Genomic DNA, 13,496 nt, shown 5'->3' on the forward strand with positions numbered 1-13,496 from the left:
TGGTTATAATATGAGAATTAATGGGGTTTTCATGAAATTAAAGTGAAACAGTTGAACTAGCTGTTGAAGATATACTTCTAGCATCATATTCTTCGACATTGTGAGGGATGGGAAGGAATTGTCCAGTATTTTCTCCGTGTAACTATATATTTCCTTTTCACCGTTGCCGGCCATTCTTTTAGTACACATGAATTGAGATAAGGCACACAATTCTACTACCACCACTGTCAATGCTCAGGCGGATAAACCACAATCTTATCCAGGTCTGCCCCCTTGTAATCAAATCCATTGTACAATCCTCCGACTGTAATCGTGTTATGCGAGCCCTTCTCTAGGGTCAGCAGCAGCGGCGCCGAAAGAATGATGCCCTTGTGTGTATCCCTCTGATAAAGTGTCTCAACGTTCGACGTATTCCCGTTGACTACGACGCTGCTGATGCGACGCAGCTGCCACGAGCCACCGATGCGATCGGGAGAGCCTCCCGCTGATATTGTTAGCTTTGCTACTGGTTCTGACACATAGGGTAACTTACGTTGATCGCCGAAGCCCATGTCATCGGTGTCTATAACGTTAGTACGGAAATTGATAGGGTGAAGAGGACGTACTCTGGTAGTAGAAAGACACCCATTGTGGTTTGCCAGTTCCTTCAATGCCTTCAAAGGTCACTGTGCTGTCATTGCCGTAGATCCCTGTCAGGATGACACCGTCGGTTGCAAAGTTCTACTCAATTAGCATTTCGACTGAGCTGTGACTGAAGGCGAAGGACATACAGCTTCCTGTTTATACGCATTGCCGTTCGTCTTGGCCTTTTTGGCAGTGTATGTCTTGCCGCGGATGGCTTTCCACTCCCCGGTTTTGCTGGACCCGTCAGTATTTCTTTATTCAATTGGCTGACCACATACACGTTGAGATCATAGACGTCGTTCCAGACAAGGTCGAGCGTTTTCTTGCCCTCATCAATATCCATAGGAAGCCAGATGTACCGGCTTTCCCAGAGGGAGTTGGAATCCCACTGTACTCGTTACCTTCCATTCATCCTTCCAAGGACCGACTTACCTGATCACCAATGTACAGGTATGTCGTCTTCTTCGTCCCCTTGATCCGGAGAGAAAAACCAGACTGCGAGTTGAACGTGCGTGTGTTCAGAGGAGCAACCATAAACGGCTGGGACCAGGGACCGCTGAGCGAGTCGGCGCGGAACGCAACGACGTCTTCTCGGTCAGCCATTGCAATTACCGTCAAGGCTCTGCTCACTTACTGTTCGGCCGGTAACCAGTTTTGTGGCTCATCAACGCCCAGTAACTCTTCTCCGTTTGGATAATGGTCGGCGCCTCCAGGTCGAACTTTGGGAAACGGTAGACGACTTTCTCCAGCGCGGTGACGTTCTTGTTGTACGCGGTAAGGTAGACGTCGCGTCCGTACTTGCTGTCGCCGTTCGAGTAGAGCGCATACGAGCGGCCGTCCTTGTAGTCAGTGAAGAGCCCAAAATCCTGCGACCAGTTGCCTAGCGGTGCCGTAGCGTCGACAAAAGTATAGGGCCCAGTGATGTTGTCGGACGTTGCGAATCCTTGCAGGAGCCAGCCGTAAGTGGAATTATCTGCATGCCACCACATCTAATGTTCGTTAGAAGAAGCATAGATAAAGAGGATGATCATACATGGTACTGATTCGACTCCTCGCTGTAGACCACCTTCGGACGCTGGATGATGTGCTTGGGAGAGATGTACGGATGGCCCTCAACCGGCTCTGCAGATTTTTATCAGCTAGACACTACCAAGGTGACTGAATGTCATACTCAAAGCCAACCCATGAGGCTCCCACGTCGCCAAATCCTCTGAACTATAGACCGAGACACCGCCACCCTCCGTCTGGCCTTCAATCTTGTACTCGCCAAACCACCAGAACTTGCCCGACTTGTCGTCGTAGAGAAGACCGCCAGCATGAGCATTGACCAGGTCCCCGTTGGTATCTCGCCATCGGCCTCCGGGCACAATATATCTGGCCTGCGCCGTAGCAGCAAGGAAGACAGCACAGAACGACGTGATTCCCCGCATATTGAGAGCAATTGATAGTTTGGGCTTCTACTGACTCCGGATTCATCCTTCTCGAGCTTTATACCCCGGACTTTGTGTAGCCAAGACGGCATCGGTTGTTACTACCCCGAGAGTTGCGGGGGTATAATTAAACCGTCAATTTAGCCGTTCTTGGCTGCAATGGCCCTTATCCTCAAGGAAATTCATTTCATGACCTGAGTTCGATCTTGAGGCTGTCTAGTCAGGACGGTGTTGTGATGAACCGAGTACCTCAATGCCGAGTCTTCTGGGACAGGAATCATCTATCAATTGCTATAGGACGTACCCTTACGGAGTATGTGGGGTCATTTACTTCAACATTGGATTATCACCCAGATGATGGATATCTAGTACAGGAACTGCAATAGTGTAAGTACCCATCAGCAGACCAATTCTTGGTATAATCACTCACTAACAACTACACTAGAACACAAGTAAACCCGACTAAGTCGCATCAATCTTCCTCTTCTTCGACCCCGAATCCGCAGTCCCAGCTTTGGTAAACATGCTATCCAACCTCTGCTGCCCCTTCTCATGCTTCTCCACTCTAACCTTCTCCGTCGCCAACACCGGCGGCAGCCCCTGAACCCTCTGCTTCGCATCCTCAAGCAGCTCCACCTCCCTCTCGCGCTGCTTCTTCACCGTAGGAATCGACCACGAATTAGACGACGCAGATTTGTACGCCAGCTTATACTTGGACCCCGTCAGATGCGTCTCGTACGTGTTCGCATCCACCTTCTTCACATGCTGATGCGCCACGATCAGCCAGTGGTACTCTGTCCCGACGGGGGCGCCGCTCCCCTCGGGCGCTTTGCGCGCTCGTCGCTTGTTGGTCCTGTAGTCGATCCGCCAGAGATCCGGCTCTTCCTTGGTTTCTTTCCAGGTTCCTGCGTCGTAGGTCCAGGTGTGGGATCCCCCTACTGCCATACCCGAGTATACCTGTCCCTTGAATGACTTGAGGGCGTTGTATCCGCCTGCGTAGCTGGGTTTTTTCTGTTTGTCTGTTTCTTCAATAATGGTGTGTTCTGTTTCCTCTGGCATCTCTTCGTCGGAGTCGAAGAGGACGGTGTCTGTTATCTCCTCGCTTTGTTGGGAGCTGGGTGGGCTGGCATGGTCAGTGGACTCGAGCTCGGGCTTGGATTCTGGTTCGTGGGTTGTCGTGGCATTCTTCTCAGACAGCGGGGGAGATGGAGGGTTTTTTGCTGCTGAGGTGGCTTTTTTCGCGCGCTTTGGGGGCATTTTTGCGATTGATAGTTTGTATAAACAGAACGAAGTATAGAGAGGAACTCGGGTGGTGATGGTTGATATGTCGCAGGATAGCGTGACGTCACTGATAACGCATCATCTAGACAACATCAACAAACACTACACCTGTTTGAATGATGCAGATTGATCGCTGATTTCTCTTTGATGTTACATTATGGGAGCACTATCTGGATAAGTTGCGACTGTAATGGCTATATACGAGCTGGTCCAGATCCACCTTCGAAGTACCGTCGTCTGGTGGCCATCATATATGTGTTGACTGCCTGAGGCTTCTAACATTACACGGGGGATATATGAGAGCAATGGGCTCGTCAAAGGTATACCCTAAAGGGCAAGGCAATAGCCATATCTGAATCTCACTCAATTTAAGTCGCACTCTCACTGTGCACACGCCTTTCCCTCATCCAGTTGCAACCATCAAGCTTATCTGTTCCTCTGAGAAGTTCAATACTCCCTGCATTCTTCTCCAGTGTCGAGGTAGACTCGATAGAGAACCACAGCCACAGCCACAAGCACAAGACACGTCAGGATGCAAATGCACCTTATCTAATAGCCCAGGCCTATCCAGGAGGTGGGTAGACAAGAACTGACGGCAAATCTGCCAGAAGATCACATCGTTGTCCATTTCAACACCTTAGAAAACCTCCAGCAAAGAGCAGAGCAAGTCTCACTCCCCCTGAACCAGACAGGCAACGGAAACCAATTCATCCTCGTCCTCGGGCTGACCAAAACGCCCGCATGCAGCTGGACAGCGAAGAACGTCCCCTGCACGGCATCCCATACCGATTCATGTGGGACGATACCACCGGCATCCTCAAGATCCTTATTCACGGGCACGATGTCATGACGATCAACATCACGCGCGCCATCGGCCTTTTCTGCAGCCGCAGGGGAATGGACCCTACCACAGAATTCGCCTGGGGCAGAACCACCACCCGGCTTCTCTGCGCAGGACGCAAAGGCAAACAGCCGGATGGATGTCTCTTCCCAAGCCCCGGATGCAACGAGAGAGCGAGGCTTGGCCCACCCTGGTCATCGAAGCAGGCGCCACGGCATCACTTCCCCGGCTCCGCGAAGAGGCAAGATGGTGGCTGCGCAACTCGCAAAAAGAAGTCCGGGTCGTCCTCGTTCTGGGAATACATCGCCAGATACGAACGCTGATTATCGAGAAATGAGAGCAAGACGGCTCGCCGAGACAGCAACAGCAACATCAACATCAGCTATCCCATCAGCCTGAAGCTTCTCTGCAGGCGTACGCTGCTCAGACTGTTGAGATCAGTCCCGAGTCTGTTTTTGGGGCTCCTCTCGTTCTTCCTCTTGAGGAGCTACTCGACCGACCCCGGCAGGGCAGGGAGGCTGATATCATCCTGGCGGAGGAACAGCTTCGCGTCTGCATGCGCTGGGTGTGGCAATTCATGGATTGAGGCATTGCTGAGCTAGGATTTTGCAGAGATCCTTAGCCTTCCAAATGCTGACTAGTGTACCAATCTTCATCAAAGTATACCATTCTTTGATATGTTCATCGTCATAATCATACATAGAGAAAGGGACATGTTAGACGCCAAGCCACACCGGGGCTGAGCATGCGCCCATGACGTCACAGGCGTTGGAATGCATATCAGATAATATTACCTTTGGAGAAGAGGTTGACTAGATACTAGGTATTTTAATCTTGTTATTCAGCGATTATTTGCTCTATTTTGTAAGTCTAAATATAGTTCGCTTGTATGTCCGGATCAACGGCATGTCTGATCAACACAGACGATCAGGATCGACATACACCCTTGAACTCCACCGAGTACGCAATGTGTCCCATAATATCCGTCAATCTATCTATCCACAGGTATGTCAATGCACTTGGGATGATTTGCAGTCATGCTGTACAGGCCACGCCAGCAGTGGCGATATTGGATGTCTCTCCGAATTCTGTCGGATGCAGTGGCGCAGGAAGGTCCAAGAAGACATAATGTAGTAGTACATGATGGAGAAGGATTGCGTGTCTAAGGCCAGCCGACTCTTATTGAACAAGGAGAAAGAAAAGTGTATAGCATAATGCACGGGGTATAGGAGGGCTCATTTTCGTAACGTCATTATCGTAACAGAGGATTTCCAACCAAGTCCCAGCCAACAAGAGGAGCCCTTGTGTCGAGCCAGCCAACTATCCCGGTAATCCAAAATAACGTATCGTAGTGGTATTAGATATCCGTGTCTAAGGTGGCAGTCTCTTGTATCTGTCTAATCGTCGCAAGATAACTGAAATATACCAGAACTTGGTTCTGGGACCGTAGTATAGCGATCATGATGTGGAAGGTCGTCGCGGCATGATTAGGATAGTGCTCAGTCTTTTCCAACGCTGCGCCGGCGAGGAGGAGTTATCACGGTCTGACCGGTCACTGGTCTTCGTGGCGGACCGAGGTCGAGTGACGATGGCCTCGTGATCGGCCAGGACATCTTCCAGGCGGACATCCGAGTCGGAGAAGCGCAGGTTATCTGAGGGATCGAGGATCTCAATGAACTTGGATGGCATGTCTCGCATGTTCGAGTGTTGGTGTAGTTGCTTGTAATGGATAGCTTATGTGGTGCCCAGTGCAGCGCTGAGTCAACAGAAGCGGACTGACAGTGATGGAAGTATGCTCAGAGATGCTGTCAGACGAGGTAAAGGCATTTGTTCGCTGAGAATAAGCGATGATGACAGACGATTGTCGCTTTGGGATACTATTTCCGCAAAAGCAAAGAAAGATCAAAAAGGAAACGGAGGGTATTCCAGGATTATAAAGACCCGCGTGAGGAATAAACATTTTTATAAGATTGATCAGCCACCAGCTCCCGTGACTGAAGAGGATGAACATGCAGCCGATAATCCTAAATTTGCGGGGTTTAGAATTTTTCCTTCTGTTGCGAATGACCTTATCCGACACACAGATCTCCCATCGCACCGAGGGCGCCGGGATACTATTGCTCAGCAGCATCACTAGGAGTGCGAATGATGGTCTCCTACCATGCACAGGTGGGGGTCTGTGTCTCGTACTGGCAACAGTTTACATTGTGGCTGACCGCAGCAGAATCCTAAGTGGGCGCTTGCGGAGGAAAATGGCGTACACGCTGCTGATGTGGCTGCGCTCGAGCAAATAAGGATCGATGATCGTGTGGGAAGATGGAGGATGAATGAGCCTGATGGTTCGTCTGTTTCGGAAAGGTTTTGTCATTATCAATCAATCAATCAATCAATCAATCAGACATTCCTCAGACACTACCTCTCTAACTTTGTTAGAAGTAAATAATGTCTGTGTTCCAACTTCTGTCCCCCACTCTCACTCCATAAAACTCCTCAACAACACGAACTCCTCAAAGCCATGACGTCCTGTGGTTGATCAGCGGGTCTTTCCGAGCTGATTGGCAATCCCCACTTTGAGACCGAATATCAGCTATCCTTTCTGGATCCTTGGTCCCATCCCAGAAAGTCAAAGAGAAGCCTTACCGCCATGCGACAACTTTCCAAGTCGAAACATTCCTGTTTCATCTGTAAACCCGCCCATCACGGATCTGGGAGTCATTCCCGGCGCTAAGAGTCGAAAACGATAATGACCGCATCAGAGACTCAAGAGAGTCTCGACGCATCTATTTTCTCCAGACCGAGACACTGAGACTTCCTTCTTCTCCATATCTTAACTACAGTTGCATTCGGTCCGAGTTCAGGCGAGTCCAACCCCAGTTGGAACCGAACCGCTGCGATTTCGAGTCCAAATTCTAAATCAGAAGTCTAGGATCTATATACTGTATATAAGAGCAGCTTTGAAAGAGGAAGTAATCTAGGAGGTAGATGGAAGCTATAGAGGGATTCTCTATCTAGGAAGGGCAGGAGTTTATTTAGCGCAGGAGTTAGGCTAATAAAGCTATCCGTCTATCCCTATAGAGCAGGTAGTAGATGTAGAATAATACCCTTAATAGCCCCCTGTGCTGCAGTAACTGCCATATTCTAGCGCTATAAGTGATTACAATGTCCACAGCGCAAGAATAACTAGATTTGGTAATATAATTATCTTTTAAGGGTTGAAAACAGCTTCGATTTCGGCTCCGGCCAATCTTGGATGGTGGCGCTGTGGCGGTTCGCTTACCCATTATGTAGTTATAGGATGGCAGTAGATCCATGGACACCGCAGCAGGGTGAAAGAAGTAAATGACTGCAGAGACAGCACCACAGCTAGTTTAATAATCTCCTCCGTTCAGCAGTAGAGTCTCAAACCCAGAGGCAATAAAATATCAGTGGGAATAAGATTGGCAAGTAAGCCCGCATGGGCGGGCAGTATATGAGTTGATGCCCACCCGAATGAAGAAGGTTCTAAGACTACACTAAGGCCTTCCTCAGGCCCTTAGTACAGTGATAATACAGATGCGCACAGGAAGATAGGGCTTTGACATTATCTCTACTAACGGGGAGTACCAGATATCTAGAACGGAGACTGTTGCTGCAGAAGGGCCACCAAGACCGTGCGGCATGTCCTCCTCGCCTGCCCACTCTTCAGGAACCTCCGTCTACAGTATCTGGTGAAATCGGGTGAGCAGCACAGGTACGCTTCGACCTGCTTTTCCAATAAGCTGACCGAAAGAGCTCCACAGTCTGATGGTTTATTCCTCCGGTGACAAAGTACATTTAGCACTGACCTCATGAATGTCACTGATTCGTTAACAGGCATCTCGTCTACATTGGTCATCAATCCCTGATCTACCGTGAGGTCCGAATTTAACCAATGGATCCCGTCAATACATTTGCAAAGTTGGCCTTCCCAGTAGACGTCCGATCTGGATCGAGCGAAGAACAGAGTGTTGCCAGAAAGACTGTCAGATGCTAGCAAACGTTGGCACGACTGAGACCAAATACTTGGCCTCCCAGATGGTCTATGAATGTCGGTGACTGGGCAGAACTCTACATGCGTGGCTACGATCCAGGGTACAATGGATTCATTTTAGATATACTTAAGATATAGCAACCTGACCTTTGAAATTAAATTGGCTATATTGTGTTGAATAGTGAAATACAACCCTGGTCTTCTCCATGACAGCAGCTGGAGCAAGCATTCGGCCAACTCACTTCACGCTGATAGATAACCAAACACATTCTCTTCCCTAACTTTCAACAAGACCCCATCAACAGACTATTACATCGCTATACTCACGGCTAATCAGTCGGCATACTTTAGAGATGTATGTCACAGCTCTGCCCTCTGGAATACATCCACTGGGCGTGCTCCACTCTGGATAGAAAGCAGACCCTCGTTGTCTCCCCAACCAAGCCGTCTGCTGGTAGAAATCTCGCCGTCATCATATTGGCCTCCGAATAATCCAGCTAGATCTCCGGCACCGAAAACCACTTCGCGCTCTTCTTCGTGACAACCGTTTTGGATCTCATCGCGATTGAAAACCTTTTTGATCCATTTCATGGCCCAAGTAGTGCCAGCAAAAAGAGTACCACCATGGCCCATTCCCGCCCACTTGACGAGGAAGACAGGCGTTCCATGTTCACAAAACTTTTCCTTCAGGTCTTTTGTATCTTTATACGGAGCTGTAATGATGTCCAATGCGCCCTGATAGATATAAAGAGGGAACTTGGGCGCTGTTGTTTCCGTGATACGGTTTCCCATAACGCCAATCTCTGTAAGATTCGACTCGAACTTCGTCAAGAATTCGTCCCCGTTTTTGAACCAATTGTTGATATTGGCCCAAGTAGGGATCTTCGGGGGCTTATCTTCAGGCTCACTGCAACGCTGAAGGGCACCGAGGAATTTCTCTCGGTGTTCATCTTTCAGATCCCCACGCATCCATATGTCGATATCACGAATTGCATTCATCACACCGAGCATGGCCCAGACATTCAATGTCGAAAGTTTCCCGTTGACATGTTTGTACGTTTTCATAATATTCGGTGGAGGCCCACCGATCGCAGCTCCGATTATATTAACGTCCGACGCGTAGTCATGATGGAACTCAACAGCCCATTCCGACGCGTACCCGCCGCCAGAGTAGCCAAACAAGACGGTCTCCGCGTCTTTGTCGATCCCCGTAATCTCTCCGGACTGCGTCGCAGCGCGAATTGAATCCAGGGTCTGGTAGGCGCTTTGGGGCCCCACAGTAAATGCGGCGTTCGATCCTTCATAGTCGGGGATATTCAGAACCGGCGATCCGGCGTCAGCCAGAGCCTCGGCTACAAAGATCATTTGGTTAAGAGACCACCCCGCCGCAGCCTTATTAGCATCTTTCTGCAGCCCGTAGGAGGGCGAGCAGTTGATGTCGGGCGCATCGTAGGCAATCTGGTAGGACAGGATCCGGCTGGTGTTTGCTCCCTGCGGGACGATGATTGTCGTGACAGATGTGGCCTTCTCTTCGTGGAGATCCTGCGTTACGTAGAGCAGTTGGAAGGCCTCGAACTCGATATCACCACCTGGTAAGACGGGCAGATCGATGGTCACCTTGCGAGAATCGAGAACCGTGCCTGCTTTCTCGTCGGTCCAGTTAGAGGCTTTTGGTGTGTAGAATGGATCTCGCGATGGGAGTTTGGGAACATCTTCTGATGCATAGGCAAGAGGCCCAAGCATCAGGATTGGAAAAAAACGATATCAATCTCCTCATAGTGTCCAAGTTCAAACGTGTCGGGAGTAGCTTTTCTTTCAAGAACCGGTGTTGGGGACATACCCTTATTTATTTTATGGAGGAGAGGAATGCTCTATGCACGCGTCGGGACCCCATAGCTGAAACTGGTTGTGAGGGTTACATTCTCCAACACAGTAGGTCTCCAGTAAAACCCTGGTGCATAGTCAGCTATCGAACCAGCTCTCCCCACAGTACAGGATCCGACTCCTCGTCATTGATGATCATCCTTGGAAATAGACTGCCTCCATATACAATGGGAGGTGTGCAAAGAGCCGGATGTAAAGCAGCATCGCGTCAGATATCTGTATGTCAGAACTCCAATTGGGTGGCAATCTATAGGAGGTGAGTGTTTATCTTGTCAGGCGCTCGACCAAGGGATGCAAGCATTCCAAACCCACACAAGGTACCACATTCTATGGACACTGGACATCGTTCCGGGTGGTAACTTTATGTCTTTATACTCAGCTTCAAGGTTATCTCTGCATCCAGTTGGGCTCCGCTGTACATAATCACCAAAAAAGTTAAATAGAAGAATCAACAAGCAAGCGACAGGTGGAGACTAAATGGTTTCGTCATTATCATGACAAATCAGGTGCGGTGCATAAAATTGGTCCAAGTAATTATGCTTTATTAAAGTGCTGGTCTTATCTCTGCCACAACTCGAAGATATCTCTCTGGACGACAGAAGAATTTGCGGCAGATGAATGGGTACACAAGTTGCTCGCTAGGAATGTTGGCCTACCATTGACAACCATTGGGAACCCTGAGAATGGGTGGTGGGACCCCTTGGTATTTGTCAATCCTTCCAGGAATTGCTCTCAGATATTGGGACAAGTCCAATGTCTTTGGCGTTAAATTTGGAATAGAAGCCAATATTCTAGATGCGTTGTGCCCGGGCCGTTGCGTAGGACAGGCGACATTCCATATGACATTCCCCCACAATACGACGGAAAGAAGGTATTGAATAGCACTATTTCACCATACATACTCAACACGTTTAGGACGCACCAACCCCAGCTTGGGTTACCCGTGGGCGGGCCCAAAAAGAACCCAACCTAACCCGCGGTTTGGCGAGGTCTACCTGGGGCAGTAGACAATTTAGTAAAGATCAAATGAGATGGGCACTGAAAAACTCATCTTGAACTACAGGGCTCTCGCCTATTTAACAGCAGCCAGATCAGTAGCCTAGCGTGGGTTTTGCTTGGTAAAGTTGTCGTTCATCACCACTCGAGAGTCCTCATCACCACCCCTCATCACCCTACAGAAGCAGGGTACTTTGGTCCCTCACGCCAAAGTCTACGGGTCCGGGTCGGTTGCGCTCTGCTGTGACTTGGATACAGCACGCACACAAATGGCCGCCAGTTCGGCAGTAAAGCCGTCGAGATATTGTAGGTGGATGACTTCGCCGAGGGTTAACTTCCGGATAGGGATCCTGCGGATTAAGCCGGGAACCATTTGCAGCAAGTTCACATTATGATTGGCTTCAGTATCGTGGGGATTAGAGATGATATTGCAGAAGAGAGTCAACACCGCAGTTATGGCGTAAAAGAGAATGATCCTGATTCGTGAGGCGACCGTCAGCTATAATTGAGTCTCAGCATTCAACATCAGCACCCATACCAAAAGCATTCCCCTTTCACCACAGGCAACACTCTATGAAGATAAGACAGTGTTGAACGACTCGCGGCGATAGAGAGACTTGTACTTGAACCGATCTCCTTGAGTCTCGGCCCTGCAAGATCAGTTTCGGAGACTTGGCGTCTGCTGGTTGCTTGATGGATGGTGGTTATGCAATAATAGTATGCGAGTCGCAACATTACCGCCTGCGTATTCACGTTGGCGCTAACAGGCGTCTCCCCGGAAAAGTATAGCGTCGGTCGAAACTCCCCGGGTAGCGATAGCCTCCATTGCTCTAATGCCTCGTCGAGGCCTCGAATGCTCGACAGCAACTCGGATACGGACTGATGAAGGGAACTAGCGGAGTAGAGCTCATTGTATATCCTTGACTTCAGCATCGAGAGACGGAGATCCCAAGGAAAAAGGGGATTAGTATGATTGTTTATCTGTGGAATGGTTTGCTGTAGATTGATATCCTGTAGCCACACATAATCTGAAGGCAGAGTAAGATCGCAATGTGCATCATTCATACACGGTGGTTGGCCCGTCCGTAGACATATATCTTTGTCGAATGAATAACACAGCCAGAAGAGGTCTCGCAGATGGCATCCCAGCTCGCTTTTGTCGTATGCGAGTAAGGACGCAGCTGAACTCCTATTGGTAGGTAATATGTGAGCCCCCAGTGCATACAGAAGACGAGTGGCCATTGACAAAGTCACAGCTGCCGACTGGAGGTCACCTAGAAAATAATGGAGTTGCACCTGGCAGTTCGATTAGGCGCTAAAAGAAGGCCATGGTAAGGCAGGACCTGTACATACCAGCATGATCAATGACTGGAGTCCATCGACTGTCATCTCCTCAACCACCGGTGTCAAAAGGCTCTGCGCCGCCGATGCATACGATTGGCAGTCCGTGGCGCCGTGTATGTTGTCATCAAAACCAAACAAGGATATTAGAGAGAGAAATGAATACACGCAGGATTTGGCGCTGGCTGAACCTGAGGGCTGGACGGGACTGTAAGCGAGGTCCAGTGTCTTCTCGAAAAATGACCTGCTAATCACGGGGAAAACTAGACACTGAAAGGATGAGCTATAGACCAGAATGTATCTTTCGACTTCTGGTCTACTAGGAAGATTCGGACGTAAAGCAGGAGGTACTGTGGTGTCCGCATACAAACGAAGCGGTTTCAACCACTGAAGTTCGAGAGAGGACAACTTGTCGAAGTTAATAGTTTCTCCGACCTGAGACTCAATCCATTTCCGGCCTTCATCAGAGAATACGTGGTGCCCTCCAAGATAGGTGACGTTGTTCAGGAATGTATTTCCTGGTCTCAAATGCCATGTCCGATCAGCCGCTCGGGGCGGACCTGGAAGCGCACATCCGCCACTGGGGATACATAATGGGTCTCCAAGGAGACATTGCGCACCCTCTTTAGGCGTTAGAGTCACCTGATTACTAACCAGAAGAATTAGTTGAGAATTCTTGACATTATGCATTACGGCAGGCGGCACTTGGAGGCCTGAAGAACGGAAAGCATGGCAAATGCGAATAAAGGCATGCAAAGCAAATCAGAATATCCAGTGCGTGTAGTATATCGAGTCATAGCCATACCCTACGCCTGTCTGGCCCCAAATTCTATTATAGGTACAGGCGAGATTATGGTGCTTGCACCAATTGCACTGGGGAAACTCTGCATCACATTGGATCTGTTGAGGCCGGAGACGGACGGGTAAGACTAGATCCATGCTGAGTCCAGCAACGCGTTAGACGCACCTTCTTCTTGTAACAGGAGTCGCATGCTCTCCGTCTCGGTGTCCGAGGACCCCTCTGTGCTAGCCGCGAACGCATACTCTGTGGGCGTTTCCTGGGCATTGCTCATATAACGCAAAAGAGACA

General features: G+C 49.4%; 6 protein-coding genes across 6 annotated transcripts, besides 2 other annotated features; 1 reads left to right on the plus strand and 5 right to left on the minus strand.

The window, feature by feature from the left end:
• Positions 1 to 227: 227 nt before the first annotated feature.
• On the minus strand, positions 228 to 2,054 carry NFIA_072780 (putative beta-glucanase; the record flags this gene model as incomplete). Its single annotated transcript, XM_001259259.1, has 9 exons — positions 228 to 484; positions 533 to 562; positions 606 to 720; positions 771 to 858; positions 903 to 1,012; positions 1,057 to 1,211; positions 1,259 to 1,613; positions 1,658 to 1,746; positions 1,796 to 2,054. The coding sequence occupies 9 exons, from the start codon at positions 2,052 to 2,054 to the stop codon at positions 228 to 230; spliced, it is 1,458 nt and encodes a 485-aa protein (XP_001259260.1).
• Positions 2,055 to 2,516: 462 nt separating this feature from the next.
• NFIA_072790 (uncharacterized protein) lies at positions 2,517 to 3,311 on the minus strand (the record flags this gene model as incomplete). Its single annotated transcript, XM_001259260.1, has 1 exon — positions 2,517 to 3,311. One exon carries the CDS (start codon positions 3,309 to 3,311, stop codon positions 2,517 to 2,519), a length of 795 nt encoding a protein of 264 aa, XP_001259261.1.
• Positions 3,312 to 4,076: 765 nt separating this feature from the next.
• NFIA_072800 (uncharacterized protein) lies at positions 4,077 to 4,762 on the plus strand (the record flags this gene model as incomplete). The annotated part of the gene is made up of 2 exons (XM_001259261.1): positions 4,077 to 4,456; positions 4,534 to 4,762. The coding sequence occupies 2 exons, from the start codon at positions 4,077 to 4,079 to the stop codon at positions 4,760 to 4,762; spliced, it is 609 nt and encodes a 202-aa protein (XP_001259262.1).
• Positions 4,763 to 5,634: 872 nt separating this feature from the next.
• NFIA_072810 (uncharacterized protein) lies at positions 5,635 to 6,307 on the minus strand (the record flags this gene model as incomplete). Its single annotated transcript, XM_001259262.1, has 2 exons — positions 5,635 to 5,867; positions 6,172 to 6,307. 2 exons carry the CDS (start codon positions 6,305 to 6,307, stop codon positions 5,635 to 5,637), a joined length of 369 nt encoding a protein of 122 aa, XP_001259263.1.
• Positions 6,308 to 6,545: 238 nt separating this feature from the next.
• Positions 6,546 to 6,572: a microsatellite.
• Positions 6,546 to 6,573: a microsatellite.
• A 1,972-nt stretch (positions 6,574 to 8,545) lies between these two features.
• NFIA_072820 (putative lipase) lies at positions 8,546 to 9,928 on the minus strand (the record flags this gene model as incomplete). The annotated part of the gene is made up of 1 exon (XM_001259263.1): positions 8,546 to 9,928. The coding sequence occupies one exon, from the start codon at positions 9,926 to 9,928 to the stop codon at positions 8,546 to 8,548; it is 1,383 nt and encodes a 460-aa protein (XP_001259264.1).
• Positions 9,929 to 11,279: 1,351 nt separating this feature from the next.
• Positions 11,280 to 13,448, minus strand: NFIA_072830 (transcription factor domain-containing protein; the record flags this gene model as incomplete). Its single annotated transcript, XM_001259264.1, has 5 exons — positions 11,280 to 11,541; positions 11,604 to 12,361; positions 12,419 to 13,081; positions 13,217 to 13,306; positions 13,374 to 13,448. 5 exons carry the CDS (start codon positions 13,446 to 13,448, stop codon positions 11,280 to 11,282), a joined length of 1,848 nt encoding a protein of 615 aa, XP_001259265.1.
• Positions 13,449 to 13,496: the final 48 nt, after the last annotated feature.

The sequence above is a fragment of the Aspergillus fischeri genome, genomic scaffold, assembly GCF_000149645.3.
Source record: "Aspergillus fischeri NRRL 181 1099437636264 genomic scaffold, whole genome shotgun sequence".
Lineage (NCBI taxonomy): Eukaryota > Fungi > Ascomycota > Eurotiomycetes > Eurotiales > Aspergillaceae > Aspergillus > Aspergillus fischeri.